We start from the raw sequence: 26,902 nt of genomic DNA on the forward strand, positions 1-26,902 counted from the left end.
ACAGAAACACAGAAAGAGAGAAAGAGAGGAGTCGAGAGAGCGCGAGGTTCCAGGATCTTCAGAGAAGGATACGCTTGTTTTAGGCACGGTAACAAAAATGGTTGAAAATTTAGAAAGGATACTTATAACGCACAAATACCTGGAATTATGCATCGCAGGTGAAATTGAAACGAATGTTCTCTTTTCATTATTCTGAATATGATCAAAAATTATAAGACGCAAATGTTTTCACACGACCTTCCAGCCACGATAAATCGTCAATTTTACGGTAAATATTAAATATCCTAGACATTCTGATGTCTCGGTGTTCATGAGAATTAGAATGGCTGGTCGTTCGGACAGCTCGGCGGTCAACCGCCAGGCGAGCGAAAGATCTGGTTTCTATGTTTCGTTATAGTATATATTTTATAAACGGAGGTTCTCGGATCAATCGAGACCAGATTGCTCCAGCGAGCTGCGATCGGTTCTTCTCTGCTCTCTGCTGAGCGTAGCCGATACCGGTACGGAAACACGACGAACCCCGAAGCAGAGAGTGGAGGAGCAGACGATCGCAGGAAGTGGGGAATCGATGGGTGGTTCCTGGATTAACCGGTCTCCAGGGACCGAGGCTCTCTGGATTGGTTGAGAGAACGGGGTCCGTCGGGGCCTATTGGCCGCTGGGTGAACAGGCGTACACATGGGCAGGTACAGGTAGTCTTCGTGCATCGGGGGAAAATTGGTTCTCGACACTGCAAGCGCCGGGGCTCTCCTTAGGCGCGTTCAATGCAGTCGAACAAGTCGCACCGATCGCGAAGCGCCAGTTGTTTCCCGTCCATCGACGTGACCGCACCGTGACTCGCGGTTGTCCGAGAGAGACAGACAGACGCACGCTGGGAAACGTGTAAATAAGAAGAAAACGTCGTCGGATCGAGGACGGTCAAGGGGGACAGAAAGAGAGAGGAACGAGTTGAAAGAGGAGAGAGAGTGGTACCCACGCTCGGACCCGCGTGGATCAGCCAGAATCGAGTGCTCCGGTCCAGTCGACGGACCTGCATCGAGGGATCCGATAAAGACAAAGTCGTGCCGTGAGTTCTACGGAAGGGATGAGATCCATCGCGTGACGCCGACCGAGGTGTGGGGACCATTCGTGACTGTCAAACGCGTTCACTAAGTGCACCGTGTTACCACGCGCCACGTGACTGCATCGTCCGGACTGGGACACTTCTTCTACATTTAGTGTGTGCCGTTCGAGATTGAACGATCGTCGCAGGAGTTTATATTTACCCGGCAATCGCAGACGAAAATTATGGAGTGTAACGTGTGACAAAGAACTCAGCGGCAAGCAGATCTTCAAGTTGAGTTGTTGTTACAAACACCGGTTGGCCCGCTCGTGTCGGTATTGTCTCACTGCGAAGGTGAGTTCGATTCATTCTACTCGTTGCGCGCGTTAATCGTATGTGCATTCCCTATACATGCGTTCATGTCTCTGACAGTTTAAGCTCTGTCGACTCATAAAGGCTGTTAACTTTGATTTCATTGTTGACTCTGCATGCTCATTTGCAATCACAGAACCTGTTCTATCTTTTATTTCAGACAAATTTATTCAACCCATACCGGTAAGTCATTGTAAAATATTTATCTATGAGGACAGAAGCATGTATATTAAAACTCGAAATAATCTTGTGGCGAGAAGCTATAGTCACGAAGACACAAGAGAAGGGACATGAAAAAAAAAAAAGAGCGACTAATCATAGTTATAAAAACTGGAAAATAAATCACTCGCGTTCAGCCGGTAATCACTGGCGTTTCGTCAATCTTACAGTCCATTCACCGCTCCATTTATTCCTCGTAAATTAAAGTCTACATCCAAAGTGGCTCGGCGTTGCTCGCGATTATACCACGGCGTGAAATTGATAATGCAACCTAATAGCGGTCTAAGTACGTTCGGACCGTTAAAAATACCCCTACCACTAAGAAATTTTGATTGGAATATAATTGCGAAACCGTGAGACCGCACGCTTCGATGTGTTCGCTGTTATCGCGCTCAACAAGAATAATGGCCCGGTCGTTCGTCCATGTGTCTAATCCATGTTTATTTATCGTATTCACTTTAATCACTTTCTGTAATCATATTAGTAGAAATTCCCATCGATCTAGAATCGTACAATCATTTCTCATGCAATTCTTCTGAATTTCTTAAGGAATACGCTTTTATTTCTTAAAATATTCTTTTCTACCCTATCCAACTATAACTTTCTGGATTTCTTATTGCAATTCCTCCCATCCTTTCTGGAATCGCGAAACCCTCTCGTCAGACATCGAAACGATGCGGTCGGACGGGGTTAGTCGTAAATGAAAACATTATCGTCACCCCTCGCTGTCGCTTGTTGCTATAATATTTGCCTACTGGTAGACAGTAGCGTAATTCGGGCCCGCAGAAGGTCCGGACACGTTGTGGAATAAAAGGCGAGCAGAAGTGCGTGCGGAAGCGTACGGACGCACGTGTGCAGCGGAAGAGGAGAAAGGAGAGGAACGGGACGAGTAGAGCGTTACAATTATTATGCATAGATGCCCGACGAGGGTCTCCCGTGTCAAAATATATTTATTGCCCCCCTCCACTCGCGTTGCCTTTTGCCCTCCAGCTTTTTTAACCCGGTTGCGGTGTGTCAGCCACCATTGTTACCCTTTCATACGGTTATTACCCACTTGTACTACGGGAGAACCCTGGAGAGGCTTTGTAACTACAATTTTGCTACCATATGAAGTTCTACGCATCTTTATTAAAACAATTCTGCCAACTGTGCACCCGTTTTCAGTAATAGGTTCGCGGATTACGTATTGGAATTAGTTTTAGAAGAAAATTGACGAAAAGAGCTGATATACAGCTGGCGAACTTTGAGAACGTCCGTCTCATCAGAGAAAGCGTGAATCCAGATAGTAGCACTAAGCTTTCGTAGATGTCTGTAGGTAATGTGGTTGTTTCGTTTCCAACGTTTTTTCCGACAATTAACGGCTCGGATCCCTTGGTCACGATCGCGTAAGCCGCCTAAGAATCTCAATCCTCATTTGCATCGAACCCTTATCCCAACTGACTTAACGCCTTTTCGCGTTCACCCTTCCTGGATCGAAATCGTAAAACTTTGCACGGATGCTCACAGTCCGTTTCGTTTTTGCTATACCTGGCACCAATCTTACAGTAACAATCTCCCAAATCTAAATTATTTGAATCTAGTCACGTCCATTCGTTTGTTGCAATGCGCATCGAAGAATTGAGGGGAAAAGTTGGCTCGGGTAGGTGATACGTCTTTCGTTCAGTCTTTATCTCGACGGCAGGTCCCCTGAAACATGCATTTAACGGTACACAGAGTGGCTCTCCATTCGGCGAGACCGGACCGTTACTTTTCTAATCTGTATCGATGCACTCCGTCGGCGCGGGCGATAATTCGCGAATTACAGGGAACCACACTCCTGGCCGCTTCCTTCGATTTGCATTTTCAACCAGGGGAAACGCTCGGTTTTATCGCGCGCGTGTTCGACGTCGGCCCGGTCAGTCGCTTAGAAAGTGGCCAAGAATGCGTGTTCCCGGGTTTTTTTATCCTTTTTCCCGTCGACGTGAAACACTTGGTCATTCGCCGGTCTCAGAGCACAGAAAATTGGTACAGTTTTCATGCGAAAAGAAACGTGAACGCTCACTCTGTAATACATGCGCGCGTTATTAGAAACGCCGTTTTAAACGTCGCTTCTTTTCAATCGGTTTTCTCAGCACTGTTGCGCTGGGCTTCCGAGACAATTCCGCCGCGATATCCCCGCGGTCGTTAACGTTTACGATACTATAAATCAAGCTGCGCGCGCTTAATCGTCGAATAAAGGGGGATTATACTGCGGAGGCCCGCGACGGCGCTGCTGCGTTCCGGACGCGGCGGCGAGAAATGCGCGCGCGTAAAATCTATTCTCGAAATCGACGCGCGTAAATCAGTGAGACCGTGCGATTATAACGAATTTTACGAGGGGACGTTCATTCCATCGTGATTTGTCAGTACGCGAAATTGACAAGAATTTTCGTTCCTGACCTCCAACTGTTTCATTCGATATGCAAAAATTATTGTTCCCTGCTCTTTTTTTCAATATGAGTAAGGAGTACACTTTTACAGTGGATGTCGATTCGGTTTTATTCTTGTTACGCACGTCAATCGTCGTGACATGAACCGAAGAAACTCGCGCGTTCCATGTTCCCTCACCACGGTCATCCGTTCTCGTTTCGACTTTGCTCTTCTTATTAGCGAGACGACTGTAAGTTCCTCCTTAGGCGTCTTCTGCTTTTTTTTTTTCTTCGAATCGTCGGCGATCATTTGCGTTTCCTTGTATCGACGCGACCGGAAACGTTGATTCGCATTAACATAAGGATTGTTCACGATTCATGGGCCCTTCTCATTCTGCACCATAACGAATTCCACGTTGAGCGCGGCCGGAACAGGATTCCCATACGCGGGCAAAGGGTTGGTCTCCGTCGATTAACTTCGAGTGGCTGAGGAAAATCGAGCGAAGGATAGACGGTGTTAAAAATTGGATCGGTCACGGCCCGAGGAGACGAACAATACTGCCAAACTCGACGCAGTCCTCCTCGACGGAGGAGATACAGCGGGGTTTGACTTCGTGGGGCTAAACTGTCGCGATAAATGATCCTACGGGAGATTATTAATTGTCTTTGACTCCCGACCGGGCGCTTTGTGGATCGCGAAAACATATTAACCGAAAAGAAGCTGCCGTCGTCCTCCCTTGCCATATGCCGTGTAACCGTGCGTGCGTACACGTGCACACGGGTGTGTGCGTGACGCGGCGCGGATTCGAGTGTCTGAGGTCTGAAACGTGTATACAACGATCTGGAGCATCATTTTTCAAGGACTCCGATCGACGTGCCAGTCGAGGCGCGGCCATCATCCATCAAACCGATCGTTAAAAACGCATCCAGGCCGATACAAATTGCGCGACCTGTGCCCCAGCAGCATTCTTCGACAGCCACTCTAGTTTCCCTTTCCGAGACTATTTTTCCCAGTGAACCTCGTACGAGTTCAAAGGCTGCCCGCGGTGACGTCTCGCGTCGTCTCGTCCGAGGAAGATAAATCACGAAAGAATTCGCAAGTAATAGCGGCCAGCTCGTTTCTTCTTTACGATCTTGTCAAATCTTCTCTTCCCGAGGTTCTTTGTGATCCGAGAATCCGCTTTCAGAAAACGTAATCTTTACGTATTTGTATACGTATTATATGAATCGAAGCCGGTTAACAGGAATTCGTATTCGCGTGTGAAACATCCATCTGGCACGATAACGTAATCTAAATAGAGCGCACTAAACGATCTTGTTCAAATCTCGAGTTAGCTCGGAATAACAGCGAGCGACTCGTCCGGTCGCACGTAATTGACGATAAACGGGCGTAATCGGCGTTATATTTTAAACCGAGCCGCGTGATCCACGCGTCGCGGCTGGCGATAAGATCGCGAGCACCCGGTGAGACTTTCGTGGCGCGAAGAAATTCCCTTGACGCCGCTTAGTAGGTACCCACGCCGAGTACATATGCCACGGCACGGTGATATATCGACTCGTTCTTTCGCGCGGACTCATTAACTCATTAAGTTAGCGAGAAAAATTACCGGCCGTATATCAAACGGCGGCCGGTAATCAAGCGGTCATTCTTAACGCGGCTGTAAATTCGCGAATTAATATACCCGCCAATTAATTAAGTTTCGCCGCGCGCAGCACTTTCTCCCGTGGGGCCGTCTAAAACCCCCTTGGAATTGTAACAATTCCCCTGTCAACCGAGCCTGCGTGCAATCGCGCGACCAGGAAACGCGCCGGAGGAGCTATTATCGACGTGAAATTATTCGAAACGCTTAATTGGACCATTATCCCCTGCACGCTTTTCGTTCCTAGATTTTTGTCGTGCCTCTATTATACGCCGGCCAGATTTATTTCGAGGAAATAGACCGACGATCGAAACGCGCCATTATAAACGGTCTCTGTAATTCTTGGAATGGTTCTCGAATAGAAGCGTCGATCAAAGGATTTATAGAATATTAATTAGGTGTTCGATTATCATTGATACTTGCTAACAATACCAACTGTAGAATATCACGCCAATATCAAATATAAAATCATCAAAAGTCTTTCCGTTTACCGTCACATCATCGGTCTCATCCCTTGGTGAAGAAAAAGTAGACGAGAAGTCGTTCGAAGGGAAAGGGTTGTCGCCTGAGGATAAAGGGACAATGGCAGAAGCCAGAAGTCGGCGATGGGATCACCGGGTGAAAAAACTATCATAAAAGGGATAAACGTCACACGGGACTCGAGTTTAATGGCGCGTGAACGTTCGACTCGCCCCTGGACCTGCGTGGTTACGAAACAGGACAGGAGTCGAACGACGACAAGGAGGGGTTCTCCTGTTTTCCCTGACCCCATCCGCCGCGTCCTCCCTTCTTCCCGTGGTCGTTGACGTTCTCTCGCACGAGTCCGGAGACCAGACCGTAAGCTGATATTTGGAGCAGGTCGATCGACTTCATTAATGGACGAGTACCAAGCAAATATTGACTCTCCTCGTCGAAACTGGGGTACGAGCTGCACGTGTCGCTACTCCGTCTCCAAGTCACTTTCCTCTTTGTGCAACAAGTTAGATCATACTTATTAAATCAAATAGAATCGACGGTAGAATCGTATCCTATTTCTTTAGAGAATTAAAATTGTTCATTGAGTTTCTTCAAATAGTCCATATAACTTCTTCGTATGAAATTATACGTAATACATATGTAGAGCTGTTATAAATATTTTAGCTCTGATCTATCGTGAGCAAGAATTTTCAAAATTCTTTTTGTTTACGTAATCTTACGTGCATACACAAATTTTTACCCGGAGGTTATTGAAGTGAAGACTGCAGAAGCGAACGTGTTTGCTTTGTGACATCCAGTGGGACCGATATGAAACGTCGATGGCCAAGATTATGGTCGGTTCACGGTCTCGTTGCTCCTTTCTAGAGAATTTTTGCATACCAACCCGCGGGAACGCTTCCTGGCTGGTAGTCACCGCATTATCTGATGCTTCGTGCCGGTGATAAGCGTGTCCCGGTCTCGAAACAGCTCCGAGCTCTCCGGGAACCGGAATGCTTCGCATGGGAAGAAATTTCGCGGTAGGTGGGTCGATCGTTTTCACGAATAATCCTGACGTGTGCATTAGTATACACATAAATATTAACCTGACTGTTATAACGGGTCGTTCAGAAACCTGCGAGTCTCAATCATATTTCGGATTCTGAGGACTTTATCAGTTCCAGAATTTTAGTTTCTTCTAAAACAACGGATAATGTTTGTAGGCATGTATATAGGTGTCGATTTAGATATATTTATAAATATATAGATAGATAAATGCATAAAATCCTCTAGTTGTTGTTCACAGTTTAAATGAAATATCTGTAAATATCCTTGAGAACTCGGGGGCTGCGAAAAATTAGACGAACCATAATTCTGGTGAAATTGTCGAGATAATTTGGAGCATAGGACATAGATGAATCGCGGTAAAAGTGGAACGCAAGCCTTGGCCCGAATCGTGGGATAGAATCGAGATATCGGGTACGTGCACGCGCTCGTCCAGATCCTTTGTAAAATCAATAGGCTCGGCTACTTAAATGGTACCGTTCGCTAGTTATAGTCACCGGGTCGGTTACAGGCTACGGATACGGTTCTACCGAGGAAGGCTGAATCGATGCGCTCTGTGATTTACTGTTAATCGCGAGACCACTGTTAATCAACGTCGGTGTCTGCGTGCGCGTACGCCGCCGCGCCGCCTGGCTCCGATATTCCACTTGCCGCGGTTGCGCATCGATGGAAACAACACGTCCTGATATTAGCTCCGCGCCCCGTTTTTGCCTCGCCGCTTAACCTTTCCTCCTCCTCCTCCTTGTTTACCTCCTTTTCCTCCTTCACCGAGGGAAAAGAGACCTCCCGAAGAAAGCCACCACCGAGCATTCTCACGCGTTCTGCTCGCCAGCCGTTTCTGGCCGCCTTCGAATGAAATTATGGCCGCGCGCTGTATTTCGATTTCGTCGAGGAAAATGCCACGGTGTTTTTGGACACGAAGCAATTGCGTTTCGATTATACACATTACCCGGGCTAGTTAGAAGATTTAAATATCCCTCGAGCCAATTGCAAAATTGATAAAGGCGAACCTTTTGATAGAGCTGATGAAGATAAATGTTTTAACATTTGTCTGACGACTCCGCGATCTTTGCTGAATAGTATATTAGAACCACTTAATCAGCCGGATCTTGTATCATGAAATGTCTTGCTTCAATTATATAATTTCATTCCGAATCGTCTCGTAGGCATTTTTATATGCGGAGCGAGTAGGTCACTGTCGTGGCACGAGTAGAGAAACGTACAAGGAAAACGATAAAAAAGAGAGACACTTAGAGAGACGTTCCTCAGTGGAGGATGAGGAAAAGAGGAGATGGTCCCGGCTCATCAGTACGCGGAATGAAAGAAAGAGCGGGCGTCAAGCAACTGCGTCAGGAAAAAACTTGGAAACCTTAACGAACCTGCGAGTCGACTCTTCTTGTTATCTCTCTCTCTCTCTCTCTCTCTCTCTCTCTCTCTCTCTCTCTCTCTCGGTGTCTCTCTACTCTGGCTACGTTTCTCCGTCTTCCCTGTTCGTCGTTTAAAACCCAGAGGCTACCGTTCGCGGGCGCCAGTCGCCTTCCTTTAGGAGAACAATCGCGGAACGATTAGAAGCAGCGCTCGTGTCGCGGCTCTTCTCTAATTACAGTCACTTTGAATTCTCGTTAAGAGCTAGGCCGGTCCGCAAAAACGACGCGTTCTTCCGGAAATTACTACCCTCCGATGGGATCGTCCGTGCTTTTTGCTGTTCGAACGCTCCAAGCGCCACCACGCTCATTAACATTCGTTGCGAATCAACGCGACCAGATTATAAATCGTTTTTGTTGTAAAAGGAACGATAATTTCAAAGCAGTCGCGTTCCCGCGACCGAACATGGTCATTTTTTCAGTAGGGACACCACGATCTACCAATCAGAGTAGACTTTTCTCTAAATGTGGAAATCCTGACGTCTCACTTGGAATTTTTAAGAAGCCAGCCACACAATTATGTAATTAAGCGTCCTTTTTGAGTGACATATTAGAAATCTCTTGGCTCAGCTGCGCAAGGACGGTCGCGAATGATTTGAACCGGCCATTCTTGGGCCGAAGATAGACGCGGTGCGCGACGCTCGAGGAAGCCAGGTGCGCTCGAGGTCCCTTCTGGCTAAGATTCCCTTATCGGTCCGTCGTCGATGGTCTAATTTTATTCTAGTTTTGACCGAGGAACGCGACCGTCGACCTGGCTCCGACCCACCAACAGATGGCCAATAGGCTTCTATCGAGATAGCGCTGATTTATGTGCACTCTACAATTCTATTCCTACGGCGTGAGCCGAGGGAACGAGAAAAATTGTCAACGCTTTGCGACCATTAAACCGTGTCAGGGGCGATGAGAAAAGGAAAACTCGTTTAGGATCATTTTTCAAGCTCCGCCGCCACTTTCCCTAGTAATCCAAATAGCGTTCGAACGTCCGTGTAAGATATTGTGGGAGGAATAAAAATCGAAGCGAACGCAGAGAACCGGTTCGTCGCATCAGCCCTCCCTCCGTCTCTTCTTCTTCTTCCTCCCAATGCATTTTATATCGCCAAGGATGCGAGACCGAATGACGCACTGTCTACAGTCCTCCTTCTAACATAATTTCTATAATTGCAGATGAACCAGCAGTGCAAGGTCTGTGGCGAGCCGGCGGCCGGTTTTCATTTCGGAGCGTTCACGTGCGAGGGTTGCAAGGTAAGAGATTCATTTAATTATCGCTTACACGCTCGCCATGCTATTCAGGAACTCTGAGATTAAGAAAGTCTCGCCGCTTGCACTTAAGGGATTCGGGTAGTCACGTGACTTTCCTAACATTATTTATAGTCGCCTAAAAAGCACCTTTTAAATATATACACGTGTTATTCATTTTCGATCACTCTGATATACTCTAGACCTGTTGCAATTCCACGTACCAAAACCCCGCAAAAACTTTCCGAACGACCCATTTAGTTCAGTCCTCGGTCACTCGATTTTTAAAATCGATCTAAGATCTGAAATATCCATCTAAAGAGATATGAAATTTAATCGAGGATGCATCAGCGTTTCATTGAATCGCGGATGAAATTCGCGTTCTCTTCACTTACTCGCTGAAATCACTGGGCGAGAACTCGATGCGACAGCGGTTACGCTCGCTTGGTGTCGGTGGTCGCGGCTCATCGCGTTCACTCCGATTTAAAAAGGCTGGATGCTTAATAAGCCGTGTCGAATTGCGACACGGGAACAACGGGCACGTACGACTCGCGGTGTTATCGACGTGGAAGGTGAGAAAGTCCCATTCCCGATGGACTGGCGAAAAACGCTGGCGCGGCTCGAATCCGTAAGTGGACGGGAGAATCGAGCGCGACCAATCGATTATCTCAGATCGTCCTCCTTCGGGGACGGTTTCGTGGGCAACGCGATTGTCTTGGAAATCGTGACACATGGAGAAGTTTTTCTACAGTGCCACGCGGTTAATAATAGATCGCTTCACTTTCCTTTCAGTTCCTCTTATTTTCGATCATCTCATAATATGCATGTGTACAATAAAAAAAAAATGCATTCGTAATTTAGATTTGCTTTCTGATAAGAAGATTATCAATTGAGAACTCAGAATTGTCCTTTAGCCATTCTTTCTATTTTCAAGCTAAATTAGAAAACAACGTAATAAACGCGACCATTATGCCTGAAAATATTAAAGGCACAACCTGTTCTAGCAAATGAGAACACGGCAGCTTATCTTAGAGGCATTCACGAAAGAACGAGGGCGAGAAAACTGTAAAGGTGGGGGATCGATGTAACAGGTCAGAGCCGAGGAGAGAAGGCCGATAGCGGATGAGGAGGCTTTCAAAAGGTATCGATAGGCATCCACACATAAATCTGTATCACGTGTAGACCCGTATTTTCACCGGTTCGCTCGATCCTAGGGAGCATCTTCCACAAAGAGGGAACGTAAGGAGAAAGAGCGAGTCTAATTTACCTAAAACGCGTTATCTGTTGGCTCGGTCTCCGGGAAACCGAACGCACGCGGCAGAAAACAGAGACAGCCGTGGCCCCGTGGTCGCCTTAATGAGGTCCAATTACTATCGGATGGGTCACTTAGTATGCGGTACCGATATTCCACGGTGCACCACATTAGTGGGACGTCGGCCACGGGAAGTGGGAGGGAGAGAACGAGAGACGAGGGAAGAGAAGAGCAAGGGTCAACACCCTTCGGGCAGAGAACGCGGCTTAACGAGAGAGCCTCTCTCGGGGCCCTGTCCTGTCGTTCGCTCGACTCGTACGCGCGTTCCCGCGCGCTCGAGCACGTGCGCCGCGGATTCCGTCGATTGAATATTATTTGCGGCCCTTATCGATCGCTGCCGCCGCGGCAGCCACGTCGAAGGACATCGCGATGAAAGCGCAGTCCCCGGTTTAACAGTCTCCTCTCTACCGATGCCATATCTCTACGTCTGAACGTATCCGGTCGTCGAGGGGAGGATCTTTGAGACCCGTTAGGGACGATTAGAAACGGTTAGATTCGGGGCCGATGCGAAACCGGTTGAACAGACTCTGTAGAATTATCTATGCTTACAAGTGTTTATAGGGAATTCTAGAAGAATTTAATTATAATAATCGATCGTTTCTTATGAAAATGCACTTGATAATCGTATAAGCTACGATCTGTTCTCTGGCTCTACGTAGTCGAAAACGTTTAACGAAACTTCTGTTGCGGGAACGTGAACAAACGGTTACAGGTTCTCGCGTCCACAAAGAATTCTGCCTTTTCCATTTACGAGCCGGTGAAAGGAGAAAAAATGAGGGTCAACTTTGACATTGTCCGCGCGAGCGTCGACAAATCGCTCGCGATCTATCTCCACGTTTTTACTTATACCACGTTTCAACACGGTGTGTCTCTGCTCGGACGACGACGCTCACCATTCTCACGGAGTTCGAACCTTGAGTAAAGTTGAATCTCGAGGAAGGGGAAGCGAGAAGTTCGGGAAATATTTGAAATAATTTACCGGGCCGCGCATTATACCAGAGCGAACCGGGAGAAGCGAGGGACACTCATTAGCATACTAACGACTGCCTCGAATTCTCGCCGCCACAACGGAGAGGAGACTACCTCTCCTCCGTTCCCCTTTTCTGCTCCGACTTCTTCCATTTTTGGTGACACTGTCGCGTTCCCCGGATAACTGTGAAACACGATGTACGATCCAGTCTTCAGTCGCGTCGACTTTATTGCGTTATTCATCAGTAACTCCACGTCTAATAATTGGGTAATTTTTTGAGATAAGCCATGGGTGCTGTCAAAATAATTTTCAAACATTCAAATAAAAAGCCCTTTTGAAGATACATGATCGCGAGCTTTTCGTGGTATCACTGAGGACGATCTCACGATCAATTTTATCAAACATTTCTTACAACAGTAAGGGTAAATGTGAAACAGTTGAAAATTTAGGACAAGGAAAGGAGTCAGGCTGCCCATTAAATCCTACACTGTTTCACCCATTTATAGCAGATTCAGATGATTATTACCAATATCATTTGCGATCGTATTCCAGAATGATTTCGCATCGAGCGAAGGCAAAGGAAAAACAGAAGTTCATTCTTGCGTATGAATAATAACGCGCATGACTCGGCTTTCAACCACCCGGTTGCACCAATTCGTACTCGTTAGCGTGTATCTCGGCCGGAAGGGGGAGGAGAAATTCAAGGATTCGCGACGCGTCCTGATGCAAATTGGCCCGTCGAGGGCCATTGTTTTCCGAGCGGGCGATTATGCGTGCGACCGACATCGCGCGACAAATTTTTCGCCGCCCCGTTAAAGCCTGGACGGAACGCGGTCCCGTGATTCACGTTTCGGGGCTCTCTCGGTCGTTATTCATCGCGCGACAATGAAGCGAACGACGGATCGAGGACGCGGAGCCGATTTCGTGGCGACATCGGTTTTCCTGACGACACCGGGGCGATCCGGGACGGTTCATGAGTTGCATGCCCTGGAATTCACCCGCTTCCGCTGGAAGTACCTGAGAAGCCACTTAGCCAGTTTTCCGGACCGTCGAGCGCGACAAGCAAGGAGCGCATTATTCGTTGCGAAAAAACAACGGCGAGTAGGTCGCGTCGGTCGGACTCGTCGAAAGGATGCATCGGGTTCAGTAAGTTAGCATTCCGATTTCCTTCGTGGCGTAATCTCTGATTTATTTGAATCTCGAAATCGGTATTGGTTAGTAGGAGTACCTTCGCACGTACAGAAAAACGTGGATGTTAAAACAACGCGCACGTGTCATAAATCAAACATCGCGTAATTGAATATATTCGCAGCTTTTGCATTTTCAATAAGCGGAAGATTTATCGCGCAAGCGTTCTTAGATCAAATTTCCCATTCATAACCACCGGTGGAACCGATCGAGCCGATCCCATTATGCGAGCGATCTTATGCAACAATGCGGCGCACAACGTCTCGTTTCGCAAAAATCTGAAGTACATGGAATCGGATCCAAGTCGAAGCCCGCTTAGTCTACTCTTGCCCATCGGTGTGTTACATCACGGAGAGAGAAGTAGATTACCAGAACGCGTTTTATGCAATTGCATTCACGCATTCGAGAGCGCTCCTCGTCGCACGGGTCGCAGAAGGGGAGGCAACAATGGGCACGGGACCAACTCTTAAGAGCCGTCGTGGTAGTCACAGGGAAACGGCCGGGATTTCCATTTTCACAGAGTCGCCGAGTGGTCGCGATTTCGCGACGCGAGTCGATTAGCGTTTCCCGTCACGATCGACAGATTAGTCGACCGGTTCGACGATCGTTCCTTTTTTCCCACTTCTTCTTCTTCTTCTTCAACCGAGTTCTCTGCTTTATTGGCCCCGAACTGGGAGTGTCCGGTTGGCTGAATATATATCGACTCTCGCGCAGCCGGTAGTCCATCGGATAGGAACTGTCACGTGGCCGTACTTTATCCGTGGTTCGCTCGGTGAGAATCGGCTGGCCTCTCCTTTCGTTCCGTTCCGTTCAGGTACACACGTTCGTCGCAAATCCGTAACGATTCCGCCGCCAACAGCCGGCCACGGTTACGCAAAGTACTGGAACGCTGGAGACTTTCGACGTTACTTACCTGCACCGTAAAACCCATTGCAATCGTATCGTCGACGCGCACGGTTTGCGAAACCTCCCTGTCCGCCGTGGCCTCGCGAGTTACAACGTAAATGAATTGCCGACGACGAAATTCACTATTTTTTCTTTTTCTCTTCAGAGCTTTCGCGACTGGAGAGAAATTGATTTGATAAAAAAAGGAATTTCTAAACATCGTTTAATTATTTCGTAATTGTGGCTCGCATGAAAAGTCTGAACTATATTTATCAATCTGAGATCGCGTTCAACACTTCTTAAGGTATGCGTGCTTCTCCGTATGCATTCAGCGGTTTCATAAAGTAAACGGGCCTGCTTATCACAAGAGGATCTAATTTGCGGCGGTGGTATTTAAATGGTTGGCAATTAGGGGGACGTAATAGCGCGGCAGTTAAGAGGCACGATGCGCGAACGTAGTCGCGAGCCGAATCACCTTTTGCCGGCGATGACTGTGGAATAGCGTGGAAGCGAAAAGGGGGCCGCGGAAAAAGTGCCGCGTCGTTCGATGGCGGAAGAATCTTTACAGGCCGTCGCGCGGACTATCCGCGTGTATTAACACGCGCCACCTTATTATAGCGGCCTGTAACCGTCTCTCTTTACGAGTGAGCTAATTGTGTCGGCGTAGATTGGCTCCGTAATCGAGTTTACGGCGATGTCGCGCACGTAAAATGTGTTGCAAATTGAGACCTTCGTTTCGTTTTCTTCACTTTTTCTTCTGGAAAAATGTACCTTTCAGTGATTGAAGTAATCCTCATTCCGTTTGTATTCAAAGGTTGGTCTCGTAAATATGACATCCTGAAAAATTTCTATCGCAAATACTAGTTTTAAAAAATATTTTGGTCAAACGAGCTGCAGAACCGGTCGTCGTCGGAAGCAGTGTCTGAACAATAGACACGCAGAACGAGTGTAAAGTTCATAGACCGGGGAGGGAACCGCAAATCGCTTCGCGTAAAAGCAATTTACGAGCGGGCAGGGTAAGTGGTACCGCATGAAAACGCCACCTTGCTCGTATGTGGGCCAAATCGCGGCGACAGCGGCGCACGTTTTACGCGCTCCTTTTACGAGCCAATAAATCCCCGATCTATCGATCCGACTTCGCGCAAACTTAACTCTCTCGCTTTTTCTCCGACGTTCCCCTTCGAGAACCAATGCCCGCGACATAATTTAATGCCTATCGTAATTTATAACTTTTCCACAAATTGAAGTTCGCCGTCAGCTCACTTGTGTTACTTCCAGAATTACATAAAGAATATACAGTCGCGTGAATTGACATGAAGTCACATGCCACTTGTAGCAATCAAACATCAAAAATGATAGTCTGCCGTCTTTTTTTTTTAAATCTTAACTTTCTGAGTTTGGTCTATTTGAGACCTTCGAGAATCGAGATGGCCCAGTTCACGCCCGATTGTGAACGAACGGAGCGTCACTGTTGCCACAGACGTCGCGCCCTTGAGGATGCTCGATTAGCATTCAGAGCGACGCCCTGAGCGACGCTCACGTCCCACGATCTCTTCAGAACGTATTGGAGCTTGCGCAAAACGCGAACCAAACTGAAGCAATCCCCAAAACTTAAGAAACTGTATGTAGGTGAAGTCAAGAGTCCTCAAAGGAAAAATTAACGATGCACTATGCTCGTAATTTTTGTGATTCTGATTGGTAAATCTACATCTACTCTTTCTCTTTTTAAAAATAATTGTCTAATTACGAATCCCGTAATACGAAGAGTTGGTCGTTAGAAGAATTCCGGCTTTCACCGGAAGCGGGGAACGGAGACACATGTCTCGGGGTTGTGTCGACTACGTTGGCGGCGACCCGTTGTCTGCTAAATCTGTCTGCCTGTCCGCGAGACAATCGGTCGTGTTCGCAACCACTGGTGGTTCTACTAGTCACGCGAGTCACGGATGAAATATGTCGAACCGGCAGCAGGCTGCCTACCCGTGGAAAGCCCGTTCGTCGAACGATTATCACGCGGGAATCGGGATTCACGCGAGAGAGACCGGTGCGCTGGATCCACGACCGATTCCTGGTTACCGCGCGTCATCGTCGTGAATGATCTTTCTGGTAGCAGTCGTGTAACGAAGAAACTCTGTGGTATTGTTTCGTCGGGGATCGACCTCCCATATCGCGGCGTGTTATCGATGAAAATTAAAGTAGCATCTTTCCGTCGATGACTCCTGGAAAGTGAAAGCAGAACCAGAAGTGAACGTTTGAGGATGGAAAACGATTCGACTTCTGCAGTAATAAGTAGCTGTCCAGAATTGGAAATATGAAAAGAGTTTAAAGAAACAGACACAAAAATTAAGATTGAAAGTTACGTTCTAAGTCAATTTTGTAAATAAGAACCAAATTGATATTTCGTACTTTCCAAGACAAATAAAGGAATTCGGAAAGAAACGTTTTTAATTTTCTTATATCCCATAAAATGTTCATGCCGTGTATTTTTGTCAACAGTATCGCGGGCGAAACCGCGACGGGGAATGCCAGTGATCTCATAATTCTTTTGGTAAGGTAGTAAGGCGTAAGAAAAATGTACGTTCCAGTTTCATTTTCCGTCCGCGGTAAATAATAAAACGGGATTTTTTTCCATATCGCGACAGCGGATATTCATTGTCCACCCTTTTCCCTTTGTCACGCCAGGTGAAATTTGATCCGAGCATTCTTTCCCTCGGGGACATAATAGGGAACGTAGGCAGCGAACGATCGCAGATTACCGGTTGGATTAAGCAACCGGGTTCGGTAGCGATTCGATAAACAATCGGTGGCAGCCCCGCGCACAATTTATCCCGCGTTGTTGCGAAACCGCGAGCTCCGTCGATCGTTCGACATTTTCCATGCGCTTTTCCCCCTCCGTCTCTCCCCACCGCTGGAATATGATCGAGCAATTAAATCCGTCTCGCGTAATGGCATGCACGCGGCCTTTGCGCCCGGCCCGGCGACATCCGCGCAGCAAGACATTTTCCTGGTGCACGCAACGAATAAATCACGGGATCCGCGCGATCGATCACGATCCCAGAAAAGCCTCGCCGAGATTCCCCGCCGACGTATCCTCCGTCGACTTCTCCGGCCTTTACGAGAACAGACTTTTCCACGTTCGTATCGGTACTTCGTCTCGAACCGAATTTGAATATCGCGATCGTAGATCGTACACGATTAAACGGAATCATAAAACAGCTGTTATATCGCCGGTCCGTGGTGATAGCTCGAAGGTACGTAGATTCGACCGATTCGGCGGGCCGTGGAAAAGGGACGAGCCGGTGAGTGGAAATCGTGAGCGATCGCCGGGGCATAAACTTTTCCACCACGCGTTTTCTCGCGGCTCGACTCGGCTCGGCAAATAATTCTTCGTTGCGTATCGATCCAGCTGGTTTCTTCTCCCGGTTTTTCTCACGTACACCCATCTCTCTCTCTCTCTCTCTCTCCGTATTTCAGTCCCAAACAGGATATATACCGCTCGCGCGTGTTTTACGTTCTGACCGCGACCATTCCGCTCGCAATCGCACTCGTATCTTTGTTGCCCGTTTGAGCGCGGTTCACCATGCATCAATCCGCACGCATGCTGAGCTATCCGAGGCTGGGATCCGCTAATGTAAGCAAATAGCTCGCGCGCAGACAAATTCTTCACGACCATATCGGGCTAGCCGGTAAAAATCGGTGACGTACGAGCCAGCGAGGATCCATAAAGCGCCCCCGGTGCAAGCGCAGCTTTCGAGACCGTGCCGGAAGATCTATCGCTTCCTCATTCAAAACGGTTCGTGCCTCGATATCGCTTCCAATACCGACGATACGGGCGCGGAGCTACTCGAAACGATGCCCGAATCATTCAAATAGACATTGAATTTATTTATTGCTCGATCGTACAAAAATTGTGATAACCGATCTGTTCGGTCTAAAGATTTTTCATCAGCTTCATTTTAATTGGTCACTGGATTCCCTAATATGACGCTGAATACATACATATATTCTCAGGCTACCATCGAAGTAATGTACTCGATGCGCTATAAATTAGATGCGCGTTCACGGCGTTTAGCGCCGAGCGTACGCAACCTTTTGCCATTTTATCGTTTCGCATAGGAGTAACAGACTGGTGATAATCAATTGCGGACCGTCTAATGGTACGGTTCGCGCGTAAAGAACGATAAATTATGTCGTTGTCGAGCACGTGTGTGCCCAGACCAGGAAGTGGCCCGTCGCGCACATTGTTCTTCGCCGCACTGCAAATAGGAAAATAACCATCTAATAAGCTATGTTTATTCATTGGCCTTTTGCCAGTTCCATGCTCCAGATTCCCTATCGTCGAACGTCTACATCAAATCGTAAATCATGCTGTAAAACTGAACGACGTAATTTGCACTCGTGAAAAAAAAATAACCGAAGCACGAGAATTCCCAAGGAAATGTTGCGTAAGAGTCTCGGTTTCTCTATCTATCGTTCGCGATTTTGAGGGAAACGTATGCGTGTGCCGTCACGTTCTCCGGGAAACGATCAGTCTCGAGCATTCCGCGAGCCACTATGTAAATCACGTAATTCCCGTCATGCGTCGATCGCATTGTGCGGTAATTAGATTTATCGGTGAGTCTCGAATTTTCTGAGTTACCCGGTCGGGGTTTCCGTACCTACTAGCGTGGCAGGCGCCAGCGAGACGAATCTACGAAATCGCGATAGAGGCATCAGCATACAATGACGGCCGTTCATTGTTCCCGCAGTTAGGACTGTCGTCGCGCGATCTGCAATTCCAATCCTCGTCGCATGAAATTGCAGAGCGTCAACGCGAAACCGCGTGAATCGAAACGTCAAATACAAGATACATAGTCCCTTGTCAATCACGAGTGACAAAGAATTCATTTTTTATTCCGTACAATCTTGATATTGATTCTAAAGAGTAGCGAGTTCGCTGTTCCACTTGTCGGAAGGCTGCACGTTCTTTATGTTTCATTCGGGTTTCATCGAACCCGAGCGAGGACGACGCAATTGCGACTTCGCTCGAACTCGAAACGAAAACGAGAGTGGTACCGTCGTTCAACATGCACGGCGCATAATCAGCCAAGGTCTCCGAGGCGACGCGACGACGTCAGAACTCCGTCGGTTTTCAGCGATCCCGTTTTCGGTCCGACTCCCCTGGCTACTCGCCAGATCATCCGTCACCTTTCTAATGATCCTTCGTGTGCATTCAGGATAACTAAACTAAAATCATTGTAGAAATTTACTTTAAATGACGTCCCATTTCTCGAAACGATGATCATCGAGCTCCAAGAAAACCGATATCACTTCGACAAGCTAGACTATACACAATATTTTTCCCTATGTTCACTACGTGATTCTCATAGAGTTTCTCCAATTAAAAAACGAATCTAAAATGTTCTATTATGCAGCGTTTAAAAAAAAATAGCTGTGTTTGTAAAAATGATTTTGGGGAAAATGAAAGTAGTATATGTTTCTGTACACACTTCCTTTATCAGAAATCTCTGTAGAATAAAAATAGTCACGGAGAGTATAAAAAGAAGTATAGTAATAGTGACCTCGCTTCTTGGAACATGGACGCTACTCTTCTATCTTACGGCTTTTGACAGCTGTTCGCACTCCAACGGGAAAATAGCGAGGAGGAATCAATCGTTGGAATATCGATCATGCCGCGCGGTCAGTCATGCGTGGAGCCAACGGATGGGCTATAAAACCGCAAGCCGCGGGAACGTGCTATTCTCGCGACGCGACGGCTAGAAATAGCCGCGCGAGGATCTAGATAAGTCGTTACGTGGAACGGCCTTTATTATCGGAGTTCCCGCGAGGAAACGACGTTTGTTTTCCCGACACGACGTCGCGAGAATCGAACCGATGACGATTCTGCTGTGGTCAGCAGGTGGTACCACGTAGTGCCAGGACGCGGGATCCAGATCGCGCGTGGCGAGTCATCATCCCCAGGTGGGATGGGAAAGTCGACGGAGGAAGGAAATCGCGGTGCGCGTGCGGACTAGCTGGAACGAGGATGACGCGCGAATCCTCCTCCTCTTTCGCGTACACTACCGTTTACGATTACTTATTCAGTCGCGTTGTTAACTGAAAGAACAATTTTAATAATTGAAATTTAAGGTGACAATTTCTGAGTCCAATTTCTTTTTCTTCAAATATGTTTTTAGAGAATTATTAGAGGATTTTATAGAGACAATTATTGCATGTAGAATGCATATAAGTGCATATCATCGTCAGACGTATCACCCCTCTCAAGGCCGAATGGCGTGACAAACGATTAGTACTGCTACGATTAATGAGTCGAAGTTTTTCATTGAAACGTCTGTCGACTGATACAAAAAGCGAAGTATTATGATCTACTAGGCATTTTAATCAGATCTCGATCTATTACACGCTTTATTAATTGCTTGGAAACTTGTGGACGTTAGTGTACACCAGGGTCACGCTGCGAGACGAGTCATGCGGTCCGGAACATAAGCGAGGAAATGCTCGCCTGGTCTCGATCACGGTTGAAGTATCCGTCAGTGAGCCGACGTTTTTTCAACGATGAGCGGAATCGGAGTTACGTGACTGAAATTTTTCAAAGTCCTTACTGAGGGACAGGTTTCATAAAAACTACGCCGAAGATCTCAATCTTCGACGGTTCGATCGTATCATTATCATCGTAAACGATGGACGCTAATTTCCACTACGATTTCATTAATTATCGATCATAGCGAACGTCATCCGTCTGGCGAGAAATAGAAGGCGTGCGCGCGTTTATGGCAGTGGGTGAAAATTACTTCAGCCTCGAGTCCGCGGGTTTGCCCCTTCTAATCGCGTTAACTCGCGACGTCATTCGTCTGGTCGCGTCACACGTCGGATCGCGCGAAAGCAGATGTTTGCAAGCTCACTTAGCTCGGTCGCTCAGAGATCACGATTATTTGCGGTAGGCGAAAACTCGCGCACGCCCGGAATCCGATCGGACGTGTCCATCGAAAATCGGCTTCGCGGAACGCGTGCAACTCGTTTGATACCTTCGTTCTCCGTCTCCTTCGTCGCCACGTAGAACTAGAGTGTTTACAGCCGTCGAAACCGGCGCCGATCCGCTGCGGATTCTCGTCACGTGCGGGGAAACGATCGGCATGCTCGCGTTTTTTTCTCTGCTCGATCAGGTCGAGGAAATTGTACCCGCGGCGAGCGACACGCCGTGCCAATCGCATTCCCGACGCCGGGCTCGTGGAAATCGTTGACCGTGTTCGGCGCGGGACGAAATTGAACGACGCTGTAAATCGAACGGTACGGATATTTGCCGCACCAAAATGGCCAGCGAGAAAATTTGCGGCCGGTACTCGGAAACCCGATCGATTAATACCGATATGGACGCGGCGTGATACCCGGAGACGATTTAGAGTTAATAACGAACCGCATCGAGCTGCATAAATGGAGTGTCGGGACGGTCGTCCTCTTGGAATACGCTTTTGGAACTGTCCGGTTTTTACCCATGTTTCATCACTGCTTTTTGTAAACAGTTTTTGTACCATCATTCGATCGTAGTCTTCTCGTTGAATTTCAATGCGATTAGAATTCAGTCACGATATTTCTATGCCTCTAAGTTCCATCTTCGGCCAATGAGATTTCGATGATACGTTTGATACAGATTAAGCCATTTAACAATGATCGTTATCTCTGAATCAGTTCCATGATTCATAGTCCTTCGACGTGCTCGAATCAAATATGCTTATCAAAGAAAAATCTGTGCCTCATAAAAATTTCAAACGACGTCCAACGCCATTCTCGTGGCAGTCGTATCATTGAAAAAACGGCCATAAAATCCATACTCATTAAAACTCACTGGCTCGGCCACGAAACCATGTTCCGACGCGTTTCCCCGGCCCCATTCCGGGAACGATCTCCTGCATTTTTCATCGATAATTTGTCAAGCTTTCCCGCGCTCGCCAACTTCGTTCACGATCACGGACAAACAGTTTTCCCGGCGGCGTTTTTATACGGTGTTACAAATCGGTTCGGGATTCCGGGCATGCCGGCGGATTTGCTGCCTGTCCGCGACGAATTTGTCGCGATGAGCCTTAAACGGCGCGCGTTTCAACCGCCGAAGAACGTTTTTCTCGTTGCACCGATTCCGATTTTCTGGCGACCCGGACCAGAACCGGAGGATAGGAAAAAAAAAGCGTGAGACGACTGCGCGCGTAAGTTGCCCGTTACGTAATTTTGCTCGCGAATCCTGTTGTCCAGTTTTCTGTCTACGGTCAAGATACGGACAGCTGACTGAGCCTGACCAACGCAATCTATACCGGGAAACACGTTCTCTAATTCACACTCTTTTCATAAAGACCTCCGATGACGCGAAGCAACGATCAAAGATCGAATTCGTTTTTTCGCAAATGCTGCCGTCGAAATTATTTGCGCAGTCCTCGTGCAAAAGTTCGGAGCAAGAAAACTTTCGAATAATAAATTCCCGTTTGTTACTTTTACCGTTTCACCGACGCTAAATCTCCGCGTACAGTGGGTCATAATTCCTGAACAATGAGCATTTCGTAGGCGGAAGCGATCGGATACCGTGACAGATCTCGCATGCACAGGCGCACGAATGGCACGGTGACCCCTTTCACACAGTCGCGGTGACAGCCAAGGATCATCTGGCGTACACGGGAGCCAGTTTCATCTAAGATGAAGAGATTGCGGGCCGAGAGGTACCGCTTCTGCTGCCGCCGCTGGTCCGTTTCCATCTCTCGCGATCATTACCTGTTTGTCGAGCGTTGCGCCGCGCCGTTGTTCCCGAATCCCAGGCGATTAATCAACGCCGTGGCTCCTTGACACTGGAATCCTTCGATTCCGCGTTTTCTCCTCGATCATCTCGCTACCCGGCTCGCTAGTAGGAATTATTCTAATTGCGCAAAAAGGAGACGAGAAAGCTTCGATTGATTATCGGTTGTCGCGTGACTCATTGATGAGACGCGGTCCCAGTAATCTGGACGCGTTAACGTCGAGAAATGTGTGCCACGGGTATAAAGCATCGCGGACGGTTCCATCTCATTTGGAATGAGTACCGCTACCCGAGCTTTCGGATTTTCAAACCGTTAGGCCGCCCACGTGGACGAGTCAGGTGGAGCCCAGAAGCGACGCACTTCTGGTTCGCCATAAAATATGCTTAGATCGGATCTCTCATTTATTTTGTAATTTAAACTCACGATCAGATGCTAAATGAATAAAGTAATTATGGAAGGTTTCAAAAAATTTATATTTATATTGAAGAACTGTGGATTTTTATTCATAAACGTAAGTTATACAATAAAGGGTATAATTACTAACTATAATTAAAGTATAAAATGTGCGTCTACCAGTCTCGCTCTACACTATTAAAAGAGAAGTGCTCGACACTCGAGATACGCTCAATTAACGAGCAGTCGAGAGTTCGAGGCAGAGGGATCGTGAATCAGATCACGTTGCCATCAAGGCAGTTTTATTATCGGCCGACAAACGTTTAACTTTACGAGCAGTCCAGGTCACACACACACCTTTCTCCTCTCCTCGACCCATGCTAATTCTCGTGATGCGCATAACATTAAGTTCTAAACTCTGACGCTTAATTCGATGGAGGACCTGCACGTGGGTTGGAACAATTTTATTTATCACATCTTATAATTTTTATCTCTAATCCAGAGTCGCTCGCCCAACTCATCTTTTTTTCTTTCTTTCTGATTACAGTCTTTCTTCGGCAGAACGTACAATAACCTTAGCAGTATATCGGAGTGCAAGAACGGAGGCGTATGCGTAATCAACAAGAAGAACCGTACCGCATGTAAGGCGTGCCGACTACGAAAATGCCTGTTGGTCGGGATGTCGAAGTCCGGCTCGCGATACGGGCGCCGATCCAATTGGTTCAAGATCCACTGCTTGCTCCAGGAACAGACTAACGGGAGCCAGGCCGTGACTCCGATGTCCGGTGCGCCTTTCGCGCCTGGCTTCCTCCCGGGGTTCGTGCCTCAGGCCCAAGGCCAGCAAACTGGCGGCGTGTACAAGGACGGAAAGGATCGCGCTTCACCTAGTCAGGAAGACCTAGCCCTTCAATCGCATCTGCTGCACGTGGCGATGCTGAAACAAGAAAGAGACAGGGGTAATAAGTCCCCGCACCCTGACGACGTTGCTCTTCACAATCAGCTCCGTCTGATAGCTTGGCAAAGGGAACGAGAGAGGGTCGGCGGTCATCCTCAACAACCTCCTGGAACACCACCCAGAGAACAGACACCGCCACCCTTTTACAAGCATCAGCAGCAACAATCGAAATCCCCGATGTTCCCGGTGAACTTTGCACAAAAAGACGGCGTTTGCGTACCAAGCAGTCCCTCGGACGTCTTCCGACCGTTTCTCCCGACGTACAAGAGGACGGCTGATACCCCGAGCGACAGCGGAGCGTCGTCAGTGGATGGTGGTGACGGTCAGGACACCGAATCTAGGAGTAATTCGGCACTGAGCTATTTTAAAACCAGCGTCGCGTCTCCGACGTTGTCTGAACGCGAATTTCCACCCAGGAAGATCAACGCGACGGTCACGTTGACAACGGGTTATCATCCTCATCAGAGTTTAGGAGTTGTCTACCCTCCCCCCGGCTTGATAACACCAGCGACGTCTCAACACTCGCCCAGGGGCGGTGATCTGCTTCTGGTGAGTCCTAGTCCAGGCGGCCTGGCCGTCGAGCAGGACGAACCGATCGATCTCAGCGTAAGGTCGAGCAGAAGCTCGCCGAGACCGAGTCAATCCTCGGAAGAGGACAACAGATTGAACGGGATCGAGTGCGACCGCGAGAGTCCCGTAAAAGAAGAAACGACGACCAAAAGTAAACCGCTGGACCTGACACTGAGCGTGAAAAGGCCGACCGAGTTGCCAATGTCGTTGTGAACGTCGAAACGATAGGCCCGCGACGGGCTGGTCCCGAATCTGTACTGACACGATCTGAGCATCACCCGAATCCTGGTTGCGAGGATCGAGTAGTGAATTCGTTTAATTTACGAATTCACAGGACAACGTCCGGAGCGACGGATGGGAAGTGCGCATCGATTCTACGATGCGCATCGAGTGTGCGATGAAGCGAATGACGTCCACAGGAACGGAATTGAGAAAGAATCGTGGCCAAATGCGTCCGTCCACGAAAATGTGTTCAAACTTGTACATACGTCACCGACCTGATCCGCGTGAGCATTTAATTTATTTACGAGTGAATATCACGAGTCGCGTTGTCGCTTTTCGATTCTTCGCTGGTGGAGACGAGGTAGAAGCTGCGAACAAAGGTGTGTAAATAAGAACCGTAGTACGTCGGCCAGGAGAGTGCCTTAATATAATATATTTATGATAAAATATTATATATTGTATATTGTATGTGTATTTGAAACGGATTTTATACTTCGTGCGGTCTGTTACGACTTAATCGTGTAACGATTATAGTGCGGGAATACCCAGAGACGGGAAGACACGTTTTGTTTCCGATCGCATCCAGCCATGACGAGAGGCCGGTTAATAAAACGAGAGAGAGACCTAATGTCACACATAATAGAGCGCATGCATAAATCGAATCTTATGCATCTTGTAAATAAGTAAACGTATTAGGGGAGGGGAGGAAAGTCTGAGAAGAAACCTGTCCGCGGATCGCTTTTATTTTTTTTACGGACCTCTCGAACGGCGTTTTTTTACTCACTTCTGATTTTCTTTATCTATCCTTTTGTACATGATCATTCTTTTTAAACACGAGCGGCCAGTACTTAAACGTAACGCGGAATTAAATACAATATTTTTGTTTAATCTACGAAACGAGCCTGAGTTTCATTTGCACCAACTACCTCCCCCTTCTTAACGAAATTAAATAAACGTTATTTCCAATCTTAAAGTTGTGCTGATTTTTCTCTTTGCAAATTGAGGAGGAAGAATGCAGTTGAAACAAAAGATGATGCAGCCCCGGCAACCTTGGATCATCGGCCACGGTTCGATCGCATCGGGACACGGTCAAACGAGTATATATAACGCGGCTCGCCATTAATCAATGGCGAACAGGAAGCGCGAGAGCGCGTTGCAAAATCCTCGAGTTACGGATACCTGCCCACGCGGTTGACCTTGCCGGGCCGAACGTTCCTTCCACGTCCGGATCGCACGCGATCAGGCGCCGCTACTAGTCCGTTAAATCGCATCGTCTCTTCTACGCTGTTTATTCGCTCCACGTGACGCGTCGCGTCTTCTCCCTGCGATCACCGATGCTAATCAAGCGTAGCTTCGCGATAATTACTTTACGTAACGCACGAAAGCCAAACGGCGCTCCGGCTTTTAAACGTCCGTTTATTTTTCACAGAATTCAAATATTGAGAAAGCAGAAATTAAATGCAGAACCGCGACGGTAAGTAAATTCGATTTTCTTAATTGATAGGTTGAAAGGTAGAGAGCAAATAAGAGAGTCGCTCGTTGCTCTAAGTTCATCGAGACACGTTTACCAGAGACGTCCATAATTCGCTGACCGGCAGAATCACTCATTTCACGCGGTAATGTATACGCGACATAAGGGACCGCGTTCCGCGCGGTAGGTATCGTCACGAAAAAACTGGTACGCCCTGAAAAATCGCTACTGCGTCCAGGTCGATTTGCCCGGCCGGCGGATCGCGAGCGGACGCGCACGTACATGGACCGAACGCGGCCCGCATTCGCTAATGGATCTCCAGATCG

The 26,902-nt window shown here is 47.7% G+C and overlaps 1 protein-coding gene across 2 annotated transcripts; it reads left to right on the forward strand.

The window, feature by feature from the left end:
- The first annotated feature begins 768 nt into the window (after positions 1-768).
- On the forward strand, positions 769-26,078 carry LOC108626047 (zygotic gap protein knirps). Of its 2 annotated transcripts, none has more exons than XM_018026452.2 (3): positions 769-1,394; positions 9,765-9,842; positions 23,906-26,078. In XM_018026452.2, the coding sequence occupies exons 2-3, from the start codon at positions 9,765-9,767 to the stop codon at positions 25,094-25,096; spliced, it is 1,269 nt and encodes a 422-aa protein (XP_017881941.1). In that variant the 5' UTR covers positions 769-1,394; the 3' UTR covers positions 25,097-26,078. The 2 variants fall into 2 exon arrangements, with proteins under 2 accessions (XP_017881941.1, XP_026670251.1); XM_026814450.1 differs by lacking the exon at positions 769-1,394 and adding an exon at positions 10,841-10,977 and having other exon boundaries at positions 9,763-9,842.
- The last annotated feature ends 824 nt before the right edge of the window (positions 26,079-26,902 follow it).

This window comes from Ceratina calcarata, unplaced genomic scaffold (assembly GCF_001652005.2).
Source record: "Ceratina calcarata isolate Rehan_Ccalc_2016 unplaced genomic scaffold, ASM165200v1 scaffold39.2, whole genome shotgun sequence".
Lineage (NCBI taxonomy): Eukaryota > Metazoa > Arthropoda > Insecta > Hymenoptera > Apidae > Ceratina > Ceratina calcarata.